The 22,976-nt window shown below is 39.9% G+C and overlaps 1 protein-coding gene across 1 annotated transcript in view; it reads left to right on the forward strand.

Moving 5' to 3' along the window:
* Positions 1-22,976, forward strand: part of CRIM1 (cysteine rich transmembrane BMP regulator 1) — a 1,166,729-nt gene that overhangs the window by 1,068,880 nt on the left and 74,873 nt on the right. Inside the window, exon 13 of the mRNA XM_077486443.1 lies at positions 18,600-18,821. Coding sequence (XP_077342569.1) covers positions 18,600-18,821 — 222 coding nt within the window. The remainder of the gene's footprint in view (positions 1-18,599; positions 18,822-22,976) is intronic.

Raw genomic sequence — 22,976 nt, forward strand, 5'->3', positions numbered from 1 at the left:
AGAGGAGTCTCATCTCCTGGTCAACATTCTAGAGTTTTAGGTCCTGACCCTCTTGACTGGAGGGTCTGCCCATCAGTATCCAGTTGAACAACAACATGGAATTGCCATGCATAAATTACCTAGAAGGCACCAGCAAGAGATATAGAAACATTTTAGCCTGAGCAGAACTGCACATTCTAGCCCTGCCTGCTGTTCACATTCCAGGCATAAACAGCAGGCAGACTACCCCAGATGTTATCACTTGGACCTAGAGAAATTGTCCCTACACCCAGACTTTTTTTTAGTACCTATTTTACAGGCAGGTGGTTGCCAGATGTGAATAAAATCCTTCATATTCAACAACAAATTGGATTGGTTTGTCTTCAGATGTAGAGATAATCTGACAGAAGCAGTGGGTGCTCTGGTGACTCAATAGTCAGGGTAGGGAACCTCAGCTCTCCAGCTGTTTTGAAACTACAAGTCCCATGAGACATTGCAAGACCCTAACAATCACAGGCATGACTCCTAGAGGCAGAGGCATGATGGGATTTGAGTTTCAAAACAGCTGGAGAGCCGAGTTTCCCTACCCCTGCTCAATATGATCAGTACAGCCTAATCTATATGCTTTATTTTCTCTAAATTCTCTTAATTTTCTCTACAGGATAGAGATGTAGGACTTTCCAGTGATCCTCATGGCTTTGAACTGGCCCAGGCAGCTGGGGTAACTCTGACCTAAACATCTGGCAGAGACACGCTGTGATTTGATCTCCCATCTCAATTACTGTACCTGTTTACCAGCCTGCTTCATGGTCGCTTGCTTTAACGACATGGCTGTTTTTTTTTAATATAAATTCTTTATTTTTTTATAGATTTCACATTACAATTCATTACACGCCTATATTGTCTTTAACAGTTGTATCTTACAGTATTTCCAGTTTATACCTTAATTCCATGTGAATTCTCCTTTTTAATTTATCCCTTCCCCACCTACCCTACATGGCTGTTGATGCCCAGGTCTTGAAAGCTAGGAAGTCTAGCTCCCATAAGGTTTACCATTTCTCATGGGAGGCTTATTTGCCTTGTTCCTGCCCCTCTAATAAGTTGTGACTCACTGGGATTTTAATTTTGGTTTTGATTCCCCTTTTCCTAACAAGGTTGCTATTCATGTTGCCATCACTTCAGCGAAGTGTGTATCTGAACTGGCAGCTTTGTGCTATAAAGAACCCTATTTGTTCCTACGCAAGGGCAAAGTAGTATTCAGACCTACAGCCTCCTTCCTTCCTAATTTGATCTTGACCTTTCATTTCAACAAGACCTTGTTATTCAGCCTTTTTGTTCAGCTCCAGTACAGCAAAAGGACATTTCCCTTTACTGTCTGCATGTAGTTCTTGCTGTGTGGATCTACCTCTCCGCAAATGCTTCCTCTAGAAGTACTCACTCCATATTAATATTACTGACAGTGCCCACAAAAGGGAACCAACTTCATGCTTTACTACTTTGCAGTGGCCTAGACGGGTATTTGTTCAAGGTTATGACCTTCAAGTGATTGTAAAGGACAGTTTTTTATTTTTTTTTAAATAAAAAACATGTCATACTTACTCCACTGTGCAGCTTGTTTTGCATCCTCTTCTGGGGTCCCCCTGGGGCTCTCGCGGCTCCTCCCTGCATCAGATAACCCCCTAGGAGAAGTGCTCTCCCAAGGGGGTTACATTGCGGGCACGCTCCTGAGTCCAGCATTTGCATCCATAGACATGAATACCGGACTCGGCCCTGGCGCCCGCTTCATTGGATTTGATTGACAGCAGCTGTAGCCAATGGCTGCTTTGCTATCAATCTATCCAATTAAGACCTGGGAGCCCATGGAGAGAGGGACAGCGCATCCCCGCAGAGGAGATAAAGGGGCTCAGGTAAGTAAAACTGGGGGACCAGTGACTGCCAGGTGTTTGTTCACCTTAATGCATAAAAAGGTGAAAAAACACGAGGGTTTACAACCCCGTTAAGGACGAGGTTCCATGTTTACCTGTCAAAGCACATACTACTAGATCTGTGAGTGATTCTTGTGCTTTTCTGCATCAAGCAACAGATTTGCAAGGCTGGCAGCTAGTGTATGTTCATGCCTCATCTGTTGTGTCAGCTTCATGTGTAAGGTCTTTCAGGCAGTTCTTTGAGTTACATCCCCCTAACCCCCACCCCCAAGTTCTATTGTTTTTATGTTGGTCTGTTGGTGTTTCTTTACTGTTTCCACCCCTCAGTTTGACTGCTCTTGGAGGTCCCGATTGTCTCTGAATAACCATATGAATGAGAAAGAAAACATGATTTTTGTATGTGCTGTAATATGCTTTCTTTGGAATTCATTAGGCCGCGTACACACGCGGGGACTGTTCGCCCAACTTTGTCCGTCAAACAGTTTCGGCAAACAGTCCGCTCAAAATTAGCATGGACGGACATGGCCACACACGACGTACGAACAGTTTGCTGAAACCGTGCGCGATGACGTGAACGGCACGTACGACGGGACGAAAAATACGACGTCCTATACACTGCATTATAACTTTCGGCGTGAAAATCCTTTCTGAGCATGCGCGCAACTTTGTTTGACGAACAAGCCTACACACGCGGGGACTGTCCGCTGAAACAAGGTTTCAGCGTACAGTTTTTCGGAATTTCCGAAAAACCTTGTTCAGCGGACTGTTCGCTGAAACTGTCCGCTGAAAGCCCACACACGAGCGGACTGTCCACTGAAACTTGGTTTCAGCGGACAGTTTCAGCGAACAGTCCCCGCGTGTGTACGCGGCCTTAGGGACACAAATCTCACCACTCAGTGTTTGTAATTTACTGCTGATACTGCTTTTCTACAAAACTGAAACATGCAGGAATGGAAGGGTTTGCTTGACCAATTTCTCCTAAAGGTGGCAGAATAACTGAATCCTATATTCATTAACAAAACCAACACCAAGAAACATATTTTACAATAAGTACATAAAACTTCCTGATAATCAAGGCCAGTCACTGCTTCTTTCTCTTTTTGTGCAGGGTGACTGGTCTAGTAGGCTGTAGTCCAGCCTGCCGGGTCCATCCCACAGTTGTGCTGTCTGCACAGGCTAAGTGCAACAACCTGGTAATGTTAGTGTTAATGCTATCTTTACAAGGGTATATCTGGGTTTACAAAAATGTGTGGTGCTCACAAAGTGGATTTATATCCTTTATGGTTCTTTAGAATATGTAAGTACATTTTATTTTTATGCACAGAGTTCAGTTTTACATTGCAATACATTGTTTTATCAGGCCTTGCATTGTAAACTGTAATGACTTTTAAAAAGGCCTATCAAGCATCAGAAAAATGGATAAAAATGATCTAGCTTCCCTCAACACTGATCCCCTTGTGAAATGTTTAGAGTTCATGCCAACAGCTCTGAGCTACCGTGTGCATGCATTAATGGATATCTTCTGTCTTATTTCCGAGAATCTTGTCTTTGAACATGCAGAGAAACCTGTGCAAGTATGAAGGCTTAGGGGCTTCTCCATATTGGTGATTTCTATGATGCTAAAAGCTAGAAGGTCCACATTTCACAATCTTTACTGTTGCACTTGGATAACATATTTTGCTTGGTGCAAAGCAAGAAAATATTTTCTGTAATTAAAACTTCTGTCGGATGAATCCTGGCAATTTTGCATTTAGACCTTATCAGCATTTGGCCTTGAATATCATCAAGCTTTCCCGTTCTTTTATTAAGATCTTTTTTTACAGAGCGTCTCTTATGTGGTTTCCTTTACCTTTTGAACAGAGATATTCTTCTTTCCACTCTTATAAGGTTGCATTCCTTGTCGCCCTCCCCTTGGTAAGGCATAAGTCTGAACTGGCAGCTTTGTCCTATAAAGAACTCTAAATTGCCTTGCACAGGGACAGGGGGTTGTTAAGGTCAAGGGCCTTTTTTCCTTCCTAAGATTTCAGCTTTTCACTTCTACCGGGACACTGTGCCATCTGATGCCAGCTTTAGGAGTAAGATTGTTCAGGTGGCTCACCAAACATATGAACTTAGTTCCTCCCGCTGGCAATTATCGTCATGCAACAGCTGGGCTCCTGTTGCCTGTATCCACTTGTTTCTCAAAAAAGTACATTTTGGAGTTCATACATAACCCGCAGAGTTTATTTATAAAAAATCAAGTGGTTCAGCTTACAACAGAAAGCTAATGTGTTTTCACTTACAACGCCTTACTCCTTCAGGTGGCCCTTTGTGCTGCAGGCAGCCAAGTTCTGTTTTTTTGTTTTTTTTGTTTCTTGTTATGTGTGCTTGATAGTGTTTTGTTGCTGTAGAAGTTAGACTGCTTTTGGACATCCCAGTAGTCTGTGAATCCTGTGTTCCTCAATGAATAACAAAGAAAATTGTATTTTTGTAATTACTCCAAGCTGCTTTTCTTGTAATTCATTGAGGGACCCATCTATGCTTATGGCCTTGTTTTGGGTAATGCTTTACCACAAAACTGAGGTATGCTTGGAGTGGGAGGAGTTATGCCAGACTGTTCACTGTTGTTTGCCAGTGTCCAAATCATCCTGAAGGTGGCAGTATAACCCAACAGTTATCACTAAATCCTATATCATTTAATGAACTCCAAGAAAGGGCTTTTACAATGTGTACAAAAATGTAATTATGTTGCAGCTTCTCAGACCTTAGATGTGAAAACTGCAATACATGTATTTTTCAGGGTTTATTTTACCTGTTATCTCTGCCAGCAATACATCTACTGTCTTAGGAATGACAGTGCTTGCTCTTCATACTGTATGGAGAATCAGCATTATCATGCTAGGATAGGATATGTAGGACTACAGAACACTTTCAGCTATCCTTATCACCAAAACATTGGGGATGTGATGGTTCTATAGTCTAAAGAGAAAACTAGGAATAATAACGAGACGAGTGTACAGTAGGTTATCAGCTCACTAGTTTTCCGGAATAATTAACAGGTATTTATTTGTATTGTACAGATATACTGTAAGATAATGCTTTCAATGGTATATTTTAAAAGTTTAGATTACAAAGGAGAAAAAAAGAGCAGTTCATTGCAAAAGGTTTATGTACGGTGCAACACAGGAAAAAACTGAAGCGTTCCTACACTAAATGTTTCTTTCTTTTACACACACAAGTGTGTCAATGTAGGAAAATGTTACTCTACCACTGCTGTAGTACAATTGCTAAATTTAGTAATATTCAATTCATGCTATATTCCCATACAGTATAAGGGACAGTGATTGTCACCTGACCACAAGCCCCCCACCCCCCCTTTACTTTACTTTACAATACAAGCTGTATAAATAAAGTCTCAGTGCTAAAATGATAAAGCAAACAGAGGGGATGGTGGGTTATAGTTTACGTTTTTAGTGATTTTTTTTTCTTTAAACCAGCACAAGGGACAGTACTTACAATGAATCGGAAATTTCACTTCTATGCTCATTGAAATCTTCAGCCCCCCCCCCCTCCCCCACATACATCTGCAGCTGTGGTCTTACAGTCCTGCAGGGACTAGAACTTCAGACACTCACCCACCATCTCCCTGCACCCTTCATGAAAGCTATAATATCACTTCCTTACGGCCAGTTTCACACTGGAGCAGTGACAGCTAGTTTTAGCTGCATTTTACTGTTTACTGTCGTTTTAGCAGCACTTTTTGCAGCAACTGAGCACTTTTAACCCCCACTAGCAGCCTAAGAAGGGGTTAATAGCACCCATGTAGCACCGCTGCCAAATCGCTTTTTAATGGGCAGCGACATTTTAGGAGCGGTGTATACATACATTGTGTTACTCTCCCAGTGGATCAAAATGATCCATGCACAGTTTTAAGGTTGATTTGTTTTTTACACTGAGCAGAAGGAAAACAGGGACTTTGTTAAAAGTGGCAAAATTACTGGGAGCGATAACTGTGCACTTCTGATGATTAAAGGTCCTTAGTATTGTCCCCTGGGATAAGGTTTAAAGAAACATTGTCATTGGGTAACTCTTCAGCCTGCTCACACACACAAAATGTTTGAAATTCAAACTTATTGATGCTGCCTTTGCTATGACACTTCATTATGCCTTTTGTCAGTAATAGCCCTGTAGTTTTCTTTGCCCTCTGACACTTTTAGGAGTGTTAGAGTCTTTCTGTAGTTGGTCCTGTACTGGCCTTGAAGTCACCAAGGTGACTCACTGCTGCCCCTGAAGCTTCTAGGCCTGAAGCTTTGTGAGGGATGGCACATGCACATTTTCAATGACAGCAGTAAGTTCAGAAGCTCAGCACAGGCAGAGAAAACATCCCATTCCCAGCTGTCACTCACCCAATTCTGGAAGCTTTGCAGGCAGCAGCTGGAAAACCCTTGTGGACCAGAAGGGGGAGCAGTGTTCACTGTCTGAAAGTGTCAGAGGTTAAAGAGAACCTCATTACTGTTACTGACAATGGGCAGAAGGCAGCATCAGCGAGTGCTCATTATAGCATTTTATTTATTTGAGAAGCCTGAAAAATAGTTTCTTAATGATAGTATATATTCAACATTTTGATCCTGTTCTGAGCATATTGGGCTTCTGCCATTTATGGTTTCCTTTTCCAGACTGCTATTCATGTATTTGAATACATTTACTAAGAGGCTTTATATCACCCGTATTATTAGAAAGCATAGGTACTGAAAAAAAGTAACCAATCACTTGTTTACTCATAGTGCTATCACAAACGTCTAATCAAATCTTTGGAGTCTAACCAAAGTGTGCCCAGGATGCAATTTTTTTGGAAGAAATACACTTTCATGAAAAAGCAAAACAGTAAAGTTAGTCCAATTTTTTTGTATAATGTGAAAGATGATGTTGCATTGAGTAAATAGATACCAAACATGTCATGCTTTAAAATCGCGCACACTTGTGGAATGGTAACTAACTACTAAGTACTTAAAAATCCCCATAGGCAACATTTTAACATTTTCTACAGGTTACCAGTTTAGCGTTACAAAGGAGGTTTTGTGCTAGAATTATTGCTATTGCTCTAACAATCGCAGTGATACCTCACATGTGTTATTTGAACACTGTTTACATATACGGGAGCGACTTATGTATGCGTTCACTTCTGCGCGCGAGCATGGAGGGATGGGGAGCTTTCAATTTTTTTTATATATTTTTTTTTTACACTGTCCCTTTAAAAAAATGTCTGATCCCTTTTATTGCTGTGCCAAGGAATGTAAACATCCCTTGTGACAGTAATAGGCAGTGACAGGTACTCTCTCTGGGGGGATCTGGGATCCATAAGACCCCAATTCCCTCCTTTGCACTTAAAAGCATTCAAAATACCAAGTTTGTCAGTTTTGAATACTGTAATTTTTGTAAATTTTGCATTTTTAAGTCTTCTGTAAACTGGAAGTTCTGGGTTACTAGATTCGAGACCCGATTAAAGCTGATTTCGGCTTAGTCCAGGTCTCCGGCGGACATGCTGGCTGGTCACTCGGGCCTCCCGGTGAGACAGAAGAGCCCAGGCGAGCCACTGAAGTCAGAGGGGGGGGGACATCCCTTCCCTTCCCACTGCTTGGGATAACACCTGCACAGCTTCTTAGCCGTATTGATGGTTATCACAAGAAAGCCAAATATAGGCTCTAAAAAAAATTGTACCGGGTGATGGGTTCAGCTGTATGCATCAACCTGTACAACCCCTAGGCTGCATATTTGTGTTACATCGACTTGAAGGGGTTAGTATTTGAAGTGATGTGTTGGATAGGAACATACTTATTATCAGCTGGTTACTGCAGCAAACAGCAGCTGATGTACATGTGCCTATCCAACATGCCTATACAGGCTTCAAGCTAATAGGAGCTCTTATATTAATGTATCACAGGTATGTGGTTAACTGCTTCCCGTTTATGCCATTGTAAAATGATGGTCCGACAGGAACCCTATTGTTCTGGGAGGATGTGATATGACATCCTGCCAAGAACATGCTTTGGGCGGTCTCCTCCGGGTTGCTCTCCGGCCTGATCTGTCACCCTCTGTGTCCATTCATTGTATAAATTGTGTTGCTAGCTTTGATTTGTACCATGTGATTAGCTGTGCCCAATCACAGCTAAACACAATATACAGTGTCTACACACTGTCATTCAGGAAACATACAGTAGATTTGCTTATAGCAGTGAAATTCACTGCTTTAACCTCCCTGGCGGTATGATAATGTCGGATTTTAGGTGCTGAAAGTGGTACAATTATTTTGCATGGAAATGTGGCGTTTTATATTGTAGGCCTGTAATTCTTAGCCCTTGTACACGCGGTCGGAGATTCCGGAATGTGTCCGATCGGACTGTTTTGTCGGATATTCCGACTGTGTGTGGTCTACATCGGACTGTTTCCGTCGGAGTATCCAACGGACCAAGTTTTCCAACGCATGTCACGCATGCTCAGATCAAATTACTACACCAAAGCTATTGGCTACTAGCGTGAACGTAGTCCCGTCGTAACGAAATAACGTCATCACGTCGGATTTTCCGACAACTTTGTCCGACTGTGTGTATGCAACAGTTTCGGCCAAAACCGAATCCGACGGATTTGGTTGTCGGAATATCTGACCGCGTGTACAAGGGCTTAGGATTAACTCACTTAAATCTGTCCAAACCAGAGTCTAGTAGACATCCCGAGTATGATAAAGTTTGAAAAATGAAATCATAAATTATAATATAATAAATGACTATAAATAATTATTCCAAATAATATAATGATAATAATACAAATTATTCAATAATGTAATGAAATCAAAAACACTGAAATTTGCTCAGTTGCAGAATTTGTCACTGTCATTACTTTCAGTGTTTGATGACAGATCTCCCCACAAATCACTATCTCTCAATTCTGCAAGTGATTCTAATTTATTATCGCTGTTTTCTAGCTGGTCTAAAACCACTTTTGATGTAAAGGGACAGTTTTGGTTGCTATGGACAATCTCCAGTTTCCAGGCATAAAGAACAGTATTTATAATATAAAACTACATGCAGGGCACTGGACTAACCACTAGGGACAAAAGGGATGTGAAATAATTTCATACAGCAATGTAATCTGTAAGATTACAGTGTACTGTATGTGTTGTGTGTGTTTCACTTTTTGAATTTGGCGCCGTTGTCCGTCCCCTTGCGTCGCGACGCTCGCAGGGAACGGAGCCTGGCTCCGTGATGAATTGAGCGGAGGATGAGCTGCTCACACTGTGGGAAGACATCGCAGGGGACAAGGTAAATAAGCACTTCATGGATTCTGCGATGCGATGCCGAGTCTGGCTCGGGATTACCGCTTTTGGTTCTGAAATTCCACATCAAGCCAGTGTTATTATTACTATGGTATTGCTCTGGTCACAGTATGTAAGGGAGAAAAAGAAAAAGTATTAAAAAAAATTATTAAATGTTTACTTATTTTTAAAAAAAAACAGTGATGTTTAACCACTTGACCACTGGGTACTTAAACACCCTTAATAACCAGACCAATTTTCAGCTTTCGGTGCTCTCACATTTTGAATGACAATTACTCAGTCATGCAACACTGTACCCATTTTAAATTTTGTCCCTTTTTTCACACAAATAGAGCTTTCTTTTGGTGGTATTTAATCACCGCTGGGTTTTTTATTTTTTGTGCTATAAAAGGAAATTCTTTAAAAATTGGGTATGGGTCCATCAGCAGTCTTACAGTGGCTCCGACCCGTGGGTTTGTGTCCTCCGATGTCCATTTTCTTGGCTTTGCCAACTGTTATAGGACGTTTATTAGTAACTTCTCATCTCTGGTCAAGCCCCTGACTGATCTGACCAGAAAGGACGGCAACCCACAGAGTTGGTCTCTGGAGTCCATTAAGGCCTTTGAGAGTCCCAAGGCCGCCTTTGTTTCTACTCCTGTGTTGGCACATCCTGAGCCTACATTTCCTTTTATCCTTCAGGTTGATGCTTCTGAGACTGGTGTTGGCACCCTTCTGTCTCAATGTCCTACCACTGAGAGAGCGCTATGCATCCTTGTGGCTACTTTTCTAAGAAATTGTCACCTGCAGAGTGCAATTACGAGATTTGTGACAGAGAGCCGTTAGCGATCATTTTAGCCCCGAAAGAATGGAGACATCTCCTCGAAATTTCCACTGTGTCAGTTCTCATTCTTACTGACTATAGGAATCTCACATTCCTGTCTGAGGCTAAACGCCTCTCTCCGAGAAGGGCACGATGGGCTCTTTTCTTGTCAAGTTTCAATTACATGGTCTCGCTTCTCCTTTGGGTGACATAATTCTTGCTGCTCAGGTCCATGCTTCTCCTGAGAAACCTTATGAACGCTGCTTTGTCCCAGAGAGTCCCTGTACTGCCAGCCATGCTACAGACTTACCATCCTTCCAAGGCTGCTGGCCACCCTGGGAAGAATCAACTCTTTTGGGCCATTTCCCAACAACGTCTATGTGTTGATGTAACCGCCTTTGTAGCTGCCTGTTCTATGTGTGCTCAGAGTAAGACTCCACAACACATTCCAGTGGGTCTCCTACAACCCAAACCCAAATGGAGAGAGGCCCTGAACCCACCTGTCTATGGATTTCATTGTGGAGTCACCCAACTCCCAGGGCAACACAATTATCCTTATGGTGGTTTCTCATTGTATTCCACTTAAGAAGTTGCCCACTTACATTTTTGCTTGGGAGATCTTTTGCTTACATGAGCTACCCAAGGTGATTGTCTCAGACAGGGGTAGTCTGTTTGTGTCCTGGTTCTGTTGAGCTTTTTGTGCACAGTTGGGAATTCAGCTTGCTTTCTCCTCTGCGTATCACCCGCAGTATAATGGGGCGGCAGAACGAGCCAATCAGCCCTTGAAGCAATTCCTACGTTGCTATATTTCTGACCATCATAACTGGTCAGAGCAAATGGAAAAAGATAACTGTGCCACAAAACTAAAAATAGAAAAAAATATCAATATTAAAAAATTATATCTCCAAAGATAATGTGCAAACTAATAAAAGTCTCCTTGATTCTGTAATGCTAAAATAAGCAGTATTAACACTGAAAAAGTCCTTTGTTCATAATAGTGAAAAGGTGATGATAAACTTGAATGAACAAATAATTATTATGCTAAAATCTTTATTAGACCACCACCGTGCTCCACACTAATAGTGAATCCTGTCACTGTTCGGAAAGCAGCAAATAGCCTTCATATGCTCCCAGCCACAGACATTCGACCCATGGAATGGAACCCTCACAACAGCTTCCTCCCAGTAGATGTGAACCATTGGTCTTAATATTACATGTAGTTCGTAACCGCATGGATCATATAATTCAAAAAGAGAACCATAGCGTGATATCGTAATTGTGATGGATTTATTTAAAATATAAGATACTCACAAAATTTTCAAACGTGCAAAGACATTAGAACAAAAACGCCAGCCGGCATTCAAAAGAGCCCTTCCTCCTTCCTAGACAACGCAATGACGTCACTGCACATCTTTCCAGATAAGTTTCGTCATCAGACGTTCTCAAGTGAGAACGTCTATTTGATGTTTTTGTTCTAATGTCTTTGCACTTTTGAAAATTTAGTAGAATTTTTTTCTATTGTTATGTTTGATATTTTGTTCTATTTTTTGTTTTGTGGTGCAGTTATCTTTTTCCATTTGCACTGTGTTTATCTCACATTTCTGCTGCCTATATTTACAATTTTTGATTTATTATTTTTTGGTCAGCGCGTTTTTTTCCATACCATAACTGGTCAGATCTCTTACTGTGGGCAGAGTTTGCTCACAATAATGCCTTGAATTCTACTTCGCGATTGTCCTGTTTATAGCAAACTATGGTTTCCAACCTTCCATGTTGCCTGACTCTCTTGTTCCGCAGAGTATTCCTGCATTAGAGGAAGTGGTCTTCGTTCCACTTGGGCACAAGTCCAGGAGGCTTTGTGACATGCTAATGATAGGTACAGACTTCATGCTGACCGCAGACACTTGCCTACGCCTTCTTACCAGGTTGGGGACAGGGTCTGGCTTTCATCTCCCAACCTCTGACATTGTGTTCACACCTCGATTTATTGGAATTTTCCGTATTCTTCGCAGGATTAACCCAGCGGCTTACGCATTAGACTTTCCTTCTAATATGCGTATCTCAAATGTACTTCACGTCTACTTATTAAAACCTTTGGTCTGCAACCGCTTTACCAACTTGGTGCCACGTCCTCACCCTGTTTAGTGTCAGAACTATGAGGAGTATGAAGTACTCCTTGTACTCCCGTTGACTCCCGTAGGTTCTGTGGGTGCATACAGTACCTGGTGCATTGTAAAGGGTACAGTCCAGAAGAACTCTCTTGGGTCCCATCCTCGGACGTACATTCCCCTGAAATTTTGGCTTGCCTGACTATCCGTTCCGATTTATTAACTCGGGCTATGTTTTGACTATGTTTACTCAGTTTACCTTTTATTATTATTAAACAAGTGTGATTTAACTGTACTTCTGTCTCAGTCTGATTCATGGTTTCTGACACAAAGAGCTCTTTGGAGACCTTTGCAACCTTATAGTTACAAAACATACTGATGGTATTGGTTACAGAAGGATTTCTACACTTGTGATTGTCTGAGTGAGCACTGTTGGAGCCATAAACCGGAAGAGGAAAGAACAAAACTTCACTATAAACCATAAAGAGCCAAGGACCACGAGTGGAGAGCTTCAGAAAGTCCTGGAATTAGAATGTGCAATTGATTTAAAGAAAACAAAGTACTCAACTGCCATGGCCTGTACTCACGCTGGCCACACAACGCTCCATTGCTGAAAAAAAAAAGCATGTTGAAGCTTGTTCATAATATGCTGCACAACATTTAGACAAGCATGAAATACTGGAAAAATATAGTCTGGCCAGATGAGACCAAAATTTTACTCTTTGTATGCCATCATACACACCATGTTTGGAGATCTAATGGCACTATACATCACCCCAAAAACACCATGCCAACAGTGAAGTTTGGAGGTGGGAACATTATGGTGTGAGACTGTATTTCAGCATACTGTACTGCCAAATGTCAGGTTTAGTATTAGGTGACCTTAAAGTGCATATAAACCCTACTTTAAGAAAATTTTTTGCTAAAGCAATTGCCTATTCAAAATAAAATGCTTGTTTTGTGCCTTTCTTTTATCTTTTGCTACATCCTAAAGCGAAAATGGTTATGCTCTAAGGCCCCATTTACACATAGTGTTTTCAGGCCGAATGTCGTTTGATTTTAATGCAATTTTTTTGCCACGATTTTGTACAGGTCAAAGGGTCACCAATGTAAAAAGCAGAAAAACACCCCAAACCTACCTGGCTTCAGGCATTTTGGAGTGGAGATGTGAACCATCTCCATAGAGAATAATTGTTTTTTTTCCCCTCCAGCGTTTTGTAGCTTCAGGCATGAATGGGGCCTTACAAACAGTGAGCTGGCAGGCTTTTTATTGCAGGAGAGACATGAGGGAGGAGATTTACTAAAATTGGAATCTGGTGCAGCTGTGCATGGTAGTCAATCAGCTTCTAACTTCAGCTTGTTCAATTAAGCTTTGACAATAAAACCTGGCAGGTAATTGGTTTCTATGCAGATATGCATCAGATTTTGCACTCTCTAGCTTTAGTAAATCTCCCCCTTGGTCTCATCTGCAATAAATGTACCTACTTGCATGCTCTGTCTTCCCTAGCCATGTAAACTAAGCTGTGCATGTGCAGTTCAGCTTATAGCACCGACCCAGTCTCTGTCTGAAGTCATCCCATGCCACCCAATAAAGAACCGACACACGGGAGACATGTACGTCGTTTCTGCTGGTGCCGGCCAATGAAAGTCCGCCGGCACCCTCTGATTGACAAGAACAGAGACACGATGAAGCTCTGCTTATATTAACAAGGCAGGGCTCCGTTCTGTCAGCAGGAAAGTGCTGTATTTTGTTTCCCTGCAAAACTGGAAATAAAATCCAGCACATCACTTAAAACATCACACACATGTGTACACATAAACACAGGTTAGGCACATATTCCCCCCTCCCCCCCCCCCCAAAGACACCCTAGATGTTTAACCTCTTCCCAGCTAGTGTCATCACTACAGTATATTAGTGTCACTGGTTCCCACAAAGTGTCAGATTGTCAGCCGCAATATTGCAGTCCCACTATAAGTGATTGATTGCCACTATTACTAGTATAAAGAAAAACTGTCAAAACAATAAGAATTTAAATAAACAAAAGTTTCTAGATGCTAATATAACTTTTGCCCAAACCAAGCAATATATGCTTATTTGGATTTTTTACCAAAAATATGTAGCATATTGGCCTAAATTTATTAAGAAATTTAATTTTTTTTTCATTGGATATGTTTCATACCAGAAAGTAAAAAATATTGTTGTGGTTTTTTTATTTATTTTTTTTGTTTATAGCATAAAAAACCCAGTGGTGATCAGATAACACCAAAAGAAAGCTCTATTTGTGGGAGTAAAAAATTACATACATTCCATATATGGACAGAGTTACATGACTGCGCAATTGTCAGTTAGGACTCATTTACACTTGCTTTGACTTCAACACACAGTGAAGCACCTACCGCTTCAGCATGTGTTTTTGATGCATCTGCAATGCTTTGGTGATGCTTCAATGGTGCTTCAGTGGTGCTTAAAAGATGCTTCGGTGGTGCTTCGATGATGCTTCGTGGTTCTTTTTTAAAGCCCTGCCCTGTGTGTTGATATTTCATACCTGCAATACCTCCAAAACAAAGCAAAGCTAAAGCTGAATTAAAGCCTCTTCAAAAGCTGCAGGTTCTTCAAGCGAGCTTTGTCATAGACTTCTATGGGGCTTTGAAGATGATTTAAAGTACCATTAAATTGACTTTATAATTTTTAAAGCAACACAAAAGCAAGATGTAAACAGGACTGTAAACTAATCATTTTAGTGTAAACGAGCCATTAAAGTAAAGCAGTGCTGTATTGCAAAACATAGCCTGGTCATGAAGGGCAGTAAATCTTACGGAAATTAACTGGTTATGCTGCTGATCCTGTAGCCTTTTAAAGTCACTTCCTGCTTAAATGCTTTTTTTTCCCAACAAAGTCCACATAACATATTTCAGGGCGGGTTTTCTTAATAGTTACAAGTACTCTGTCTGCGTAGTGTATATTGACATGACCAACTGTAATCCCCATTGGAAGCGTATTTGACAAGGTGGCAATGCAGGAGCATAAATGGGAATTGTCACTCTTATAACGGAAAATGCTTGCACAATAACCTTTATGTCAGGGGTCTGAGTATTATTTTAATAAAAGCTGCAGATTTGAAAATGCAAAAAATGTTAAATTTTGAGTTTTCACACAGTTTAAAAAGGTTGCTTTCAGTCTCCCCAGGTATATAAAGCTTTTTGCCATACTTCTTTCTCCACCAAAATCATTATATATATGATACACATGAGTGCTTGGGTCGTGTCAATGCTTGGCCGTTCACTAAACACAGTGTCATCACAAGCTGCATTTTGTGAATGGCCAAGCACAGATGCAGATGAAGACATGATTTTTGATTTACCTTTGTTTTAATACACATTCTCAAGTTTGGACAAGGCTTATCTTATGAAGTAGGGTAATAAGAAAATAAAAATTAATTTGTATGTTATAATATTACGGTGTTAATACAATATAGTTCAGAGTGCACTGTCTTGTATCTAAAAGCACAGAAAATATCTGTTATAGTCCTTCTGCAGTGCTTTGTTCTGAGCTTCCTTATCTCTGGAATAAGAGCAAATGTGCTGTGACTGGTGTATAAATTATAACTAAATCTGCACAATAGAAATAGTATAGAATTATTTAATGTGATCTGTTTAGAGATGCTTCTCAGAAGCCAGCAGCTATACATATGTATAACTTAAAGTATGTGTGCAAACTGTTTTGAGACAGTCATTAACTTTTGTCCATAAGCAGTACATCTTCCTCCATTGCATTCTTCTGCACAGTTTCTGGTGTATCACTCTGTTTTTCTGATCACAGCCAAAGGTTACATGAAGAAACAGATGCTGATGTTCTGTAGGTCTTCAAGAAATTACACCAAATTTACAATGTTCTTGATTTACACAGTCTGATACATCAACAGCATAAAGAAGTATACATTTTTTTACACACTAACATCTTTTGTTGGAGACCTAATAAATATTCAGTAGCAAATATGTTGTTCCTTAAAACAAAACAGCTGTACAGTTTGGTACTTAAGGTTTACAAATTTATGCTGCAATTACCAATGAAAATACATCAATACCTTATATGTTTAATGATGGTAAGTTTACATATTGTAAAATTTTACTGTAAAGAGAAATATTTAAGTAACTGCTACGATACTGCAAAATCATATGTATACTGCAAGTTATTGTGCAATTGCTAATACAACGTACAACAATTTACATTTATAGAATAAAAAAAAAGGCATTGTCAGACCGTAATTGAGTTTACTGGTATACAGGAAAAAATTGTTAGCGCATATATGAAATGGGGCAAGAAGTTCTTACTTCTGAGTGCTAGCTCCCCTGCTAGACAGTACAATCATCCAGCATACCTATCTAGTACTAGCTCAAAGAGAGGACAGGCTTGCCTTACAATTCAATGGGTGAAACCCTACCTAGCATGCTAAAATTATATTCCTTGTTTCTAATCTAAACCTTTGTTTTCTTTTAAAATAAATTTTATTTCAAATACTGTTTGCAGTCAGAACTTTGTTATAAAAAATGCTTATTTAATTGGGCAAAAATAAATGGACAATAGCAGCAATCCATTGTAGAATGTTTTGGGTTTTTGTACAGTATATAATAATGCCAATAACCACACACATCCAGCTCCAAATGGCAGGATGAAGGGCAATAGTAGCAATATAAGGCCCAGTCTTTTAAAAGAATAAAAAACATATAAATGTATTAGGATTTTATGTGATAGACGAACACAAAGTGACACATAATTGTGAAGTGGAAATGAAATGATAAAACCTTTGCCCCAGCCTCAAGTCTTTTGGCAGACTCTAACAGGTTTTCTTTTAAGACTGCCCTGTATTTGGCTCCATCCATCTTCCCATCAACTCTGACTATCTTTCCTGTACCTGCTGAGGAAAAGCATCCTCACAGCATGATGCCGCCAACACCATGTTTTACAGTGGAGATGGTGTGTTTAGGGTGATGTGCGGTGTTTCAGCCACACATAGCTTTTGCTTTTAGGCCAAAAAGTTCAATTTTAGTCTCATCTGACGAGAGCACCTTCTTCCACATGTTTGCTGTGTCCCCGCATGGTTTCTCGTAAACTGAAAATGGGACTTTTTATGGCTTTCTTTCAACAATGGCTTTCTTCTTGCCACCCTTCCATAAAGGCCAGATTTGTAGAGTGTACGACTAATAGTTGTCCCGTGGACAGATTCTCCCACCTGAGGTGTGCATCTCTGAAGCTCCTTCAGAGTCACCAATGGCTTTTTGGCTGCTTTTCTGATTAATGCTTTCCTTGCCTGGCCTGTCAGTTTAGATGGATGGCCAGGTCTTGGTAGGTTTGCAGTTTTGCCATACTCTTTCCATTTTCGGATGATACATTCGGATGATACAGTGCTCCATAAGATGTTTAAAGCTTGGGATATTTTTTTATAACCTAACCCTGCTTTAAATTTCTTTACAACTTTATCCCTGACCTGTCTGGTGTGTTCCTTGGCCTTCATGATGCAGTTTGTTCACCAAGGTTCTTTAACAAACCTCTGAGGGCTTCACAGAACAGCTGTATTCATACTGATGTTAAATTTCACACAGATGGACTCTATTTACAAATTAGGTGACGTCTGAAGGCAATCGGTTCCACTAGATTTTAATTAGGGGTATCAGAGTAAAGGGGGCTGAATACAAAGGCACACAAAACTTTTCAGATATTTATTTGAAAAACCATTTATCATTTTTCTTTGACTTCACAATTATGTGCTACTTTGTGTTGGTTTATTACATAAAATCTCAATAAAATACATTTACGTTTTTTTTGTAACATGACAAAATTTGGAAAATTTCAAGGGGTATGAATACTTTTGTAAGGCACTGTATGTTACATTATGGAGAATACAGTAGGGGCGACACTTGGTGACAATGTAGAAAAAAAAGCAGGAAGACTAGAGTGAAAAATCTCACCAGTGACATCTGAAATTCTTGTGTGTTTTTTACACTCCACACTTTACCGAAAACTGCTTTTATTGGCTGGTAAATAGCTTCTTTTTTTTCTAATAATCTTTAAAAAGAGTATGGCATAATAAGTGTGTTATGGAAACTATTATTTTGACCAAGACCTTTTCATTTCTACATAAATATTTGAAAATAAGTGTTCCTATATAGTAACCTAGTGGAAAGCCAGTAAGAGGCTGAATTATTGCAAGGCATTTCTGAATTAACCACACAGCAATTCATGTTCTCAGAGCTGTCTTTGTTTTGGATGGGAAGGTCATTTTTAAGTGTGCCTTTTTAAAATGGAACGTTCAAATGCATTTTCCACCTTTTAAACTAACCTGTGTTGGAGAGGCAGTAGACCGGCAATAGATAGTGCCAACGGAAAATACACTTTGTACCTGATATCCATTTCCTTTGCCCAGTTCAGGAGATCTGAGCTGACACTTCCTGCCACTAAATGTTTACATTCACTCTTCCAGATGAATCTTTACAGCCCTCAGTGCCCAGCAATGAGAGCCTTCCCAGCTACTGCAAAAATGAGGAGGGAGACATTTTCCTGGCAGCAGAGTCTTGGAAACCCAATGTTTGCACAAGCTGTGTCTGTATGGATGGAAAGATAAGCTGCTATACAGAAACCTGTCCACCTGCTACCTGTGCAAGGCCAGTCTTGAGGAAGGGTCAGTGTTGTCCATACTGCATAGGTGAGACTTTCTACTATTACTACTTTTAAGGATATATGAATGCGGAAACAAGAATGGATACATTTATTGTTAGACTGTAATCCAAAATGGATTTTTTATTTTAGAAGTCAAATATTTGTGTTGCTATTTGCAACTTTGTGCTGCATATACCCTACAAGTTACTTTTTTTTGCTAAATTGATACAAAGGAAATATGTTACCAAATCTCTGCTTGTATATTAAAGAAGCTCATGTGGTGGTCACCTTTTAGAGGCCCCATTCCTTATTGGTAATATTAGATCATGAACACCAAAAAAAAGCTGAATCCAAAAGCAAAGTCATCGGATATTCTGCAGAATAGTGAGAAGGCCATAGTACTGAGCAGACAAAACATGTTCATAAGGTCAAGTCACAACCCAAGTCAGCAATCTTTACTCAATTTAAAGTACCCTTGACATACACTTTCTTAGAGGAACACTTCCAAGCACAAGAATGTATATCTGTAATGCATCTTCAATGTTTGGCACAGATTATAAAATGCAGGAACACATCCTTGCACAAGAAATTCCATCCCATTTTTTTTGTGGGCAGCTTTCAACATCCTCATTTATTGCTTACCCAGGACGAGCAATAGAAAACCCTCTCCTCTGTATTAAAACCCTTTCAGAGTATAAGATAATGATGTGAAATTTTCACATTCATATCCCTAGCATATAATTGATCTATTTTTTAGGTCATCTCTTTAATCATTAAAAGCAGAGATTTCAAAGTAAGGAAGTTCATTGGCAGGCTTCACCAAAGAGACATAATATAGGTGTTCCCCTTAGTAAACTTAAAACTTTACTAGCTGCTTGGAAGGACCAGCCATTATCTTGGATTGCCTGCAGCCGAAACTCCTGTACTTGTTTCCATTAGGATCCCAACTCCCTTCCTATGGGAACTTCAACAACATCTTCTAAACAGCTTCTAAAATTGATTTGGCACCACCGAAGACCACAAGTAGCTGAACAAACCCTCTATCATGAGTCGGCCTTGATGCAGTCTGGGGGTTCCACATCTCCAGAAGTATTATCATGCAGCCCAATTACCAAATATCATGCTATAGCTGAAGTACCCCTTTTGGTATCCCTCCAATTGGCGGACTGTACGAATTTAATATCCTCCTATGGCTTCTTCCACACAATAAATTCTCCCTGTGGAACGCCATCGCTTAATATTCGCCATCTAAATGGGACAACATTAAATAATCTGGAGCACTTCAGTCCTTCCATTTGCCTTTAACGTCCTTTTTACGTAATCCCGCTTTCTGTCAGGATGGGAAAAGCCCCATGCATTTCAATATCGGATAGATGTAAAATTGACTGGCATGTGTTGCGTCCTGACATCCCATGATGCTATATCTTTTCATACTTTGCAAGTGAATAAAAAAAATGCTACTTCCATTTTTGCTACTTACAAGTTAGACTTCATGAAGTCTACGTTCAAAAGTCATTGTAAGGATCAGCACTATTTCTAGGCTTGATCTCCTTGTACTTCCAACTTATTGCTGGCTCCTCACCACCCTGTCATGCCTGCATGCAGAAATGGGAATCAGATCTCAGCATTACCATGGAGTCACAACAGTGATAAATCCCTAAAGCAAATAAATTGTGCTCCTAGAATGTTCTTGCCCTTGAAACTAATAAATTGTTGTACCGTGGGTATCTAGTCCTGACTCAAGTCACACATTACACTCAGGGACATGACTGGTGCACAGTCATGTTGGAACAGGAAAGGCCCATCCCCAAACTGTTCCCACAAGTTTGGGAGCATGAAATTTGTCCAAAATGTCTTGGTATGTTTACGCCTTTAGAGTTCCCTTCACTGGAACTAAGGGACCAAGCCCAACTCCCAAAAACAACCCCACACCATAATCTCCCCTTCACCAAATGATTTTGAAGTGCATAAAAAAAGGTCCACAAAGACATGTATAAGTGAGTTTGGGGTGAAGGAAACTTGACTGGCCTTCACAGAGTCCTGGTCTCAACCCGATAGAACACCTTTGGGATGAATTCGAGCGTAGACTGTGGGTCAGGCTTTCTTGTCCACATCAGTGCCTGACCTCACAAATGCGCTTCTAGAAGAATGGTCAAATATTCCCATAGACACACTCCTAACCCTTGTGCACAGCCTTCCCAGAAGTTGAAGCTTTTATAGCTGCAAAGGGTGGGCCAACTCAATATTGAACCCTATGAATGAAAACAGATGGCATTAAAGTTCATATGCATGTAAAGGCAGGCATCTCAATACTTTTGGTAATATAATGTATGTGTAAATAGATAAATAAATTACACTCAAAGGCAGAAGAAAGAAATATAATAAAACACCAGGTATGTGCATTAACTAATTGAGATAATGTACTAAGGTAAAAAAGTGTTCTATAAAACAATCTATTATTACTAAATAAGCAAAATAAATAAATCTATTGGTGTACATGATTATAACTCTAGACCTCATATCAAAACCAGCAATGCATAGTAAAATTAATCCAAGCATGCTGTGTAAACTGATGGGCTCAGAATGGATACTAAACCTAGAAATTGAATGTAGAAAATATACTGTATATATCCATAGTGCTAATGCATTACAGATATCACAAGAAATTAGATTGATAAATGGATTAATGGTGGAAAGACAATGGAGAGACTGTAAAGTGTCCCAAATGGCAATGCATTACCAATATCACAAGGAATACATGAATGTCCAACATAACATAATATAGACTGTATCCTAAATTGTTATTATAGATAAGATTATTTAAAGCATGTAATAAATGTAAATGGAGATCAATATAATAAGTTTGCTAAAAATGAGTATAGATCTCATATGGCTATATGTATAACAAAGTAAATAACTGATGAAGAATGAATGTGGTCAATATATTTGAACAATATATGAATAGAAAACCTAACCTTAGTTTGGCACCATTTGCAGAGTGATGAAATATAGTAAAAGTGGTGGCTCCCTATATTCTAACTATAAGAAACGATCGAAAAATTGGATAAACAGATAAATGAAATGACCCTATATCAGAACATTAAGGTCCCATTAGAATAGGCCTCGGAAGGAAGGAAGATGGCCCACAAATTATCTTTAGTTATCTTGGTGTAATGGATGGTTAAGAAATTATGTGTACAGTTCTTTGTTTAGGCCTTGCAGGGGGAGACTATCCAGTTGCAAGATCCAGAACATTTCCTAGGCACATATCTTCCTATAATGCTTCCCTTTGGGTATGGAATGAGCGAACGATTGAATTGCAAAAACCTGCAGTGATGCTGGGTCCTTATGGTAGACAGAATATTGCCTTGCTACATTATATTTGGGAGACCCTTGTCCAGTACTCTGTCTGTGTTCACCTACTCTGTGGTACTCATGGGGGTTGGTGAGGCAATATACCATATATAGTAGGAGGAAGAGATGGTAAGAAACTAATATTGTTGCTCCAGCCTTTAGATCCACAGAAGGTTTTCAGGCCATGAGGAGCCAATTGGCAACTAAAGCATTTGAGTTTCTTATAACAACATGCCATTTATGGAAAGAAAAATTGGTATATTTTTTGGTTCTTTATAACGTGAGTTTACCACGTTGTTGGAAGTGGTTAGATTCTTTAAATTTCTATCTCTCTGAAAAAAACAGGCAGCACAAGACCCAATTTGGGATTATTCCTCAGTACTGCCCAATGTTTGATTCTTCTAATGGGTGTGATCCCTTTATTGAATTGAGTAATAAACAATGGACCCTCATTTCTGACATTCTGTACAGTAATTGATGGTACACTCTCACTCCTGAAGTAGAGCATGTAGGCTGCGCAAATTTAGCTCAGTGTATACCTCTTTTATAAAAAAAAAATTTAGATGGCAGATTGCTTTGTGGTAGGCCTCCAATGTAGAGCTTTTTGATTATATTGATTACAGTCACAATAGATTATGTGGCCGCTGTGCATCTGTCCATGAAGGGGTTAAGGTCTTGAGCCCCACCAGCACTGTCAGACTTTAAGCTAATATCCAGGTTTACTTTCACTTTAAATAATTTATTGGCTAGGGCTTCCTTGGGGTAGACCAACTAACCAGCTTGGAAACAATTGTAATAATTTTAGTTAAACATAGTTATTAGTGCATGAGGCCATAATTGGCAGGGA

The sequence above is a fragment of the Lithobates pipiens genome, unplaced genomic scaffold, assembly GCF_037356315.1.
Source record: "Lithobates pipiens isolate NorthernLeopardFrog02 unplaced genomic scaffold, aLitPip1_a1.2 Scaffold_18, whole genome shotgun sequence".
Lineage (NCBI taxonomy): Eukaryota > Metazoa > Chordata > Amphibia > Anura > Ranidae > Lithobates > Lithobates pipiens.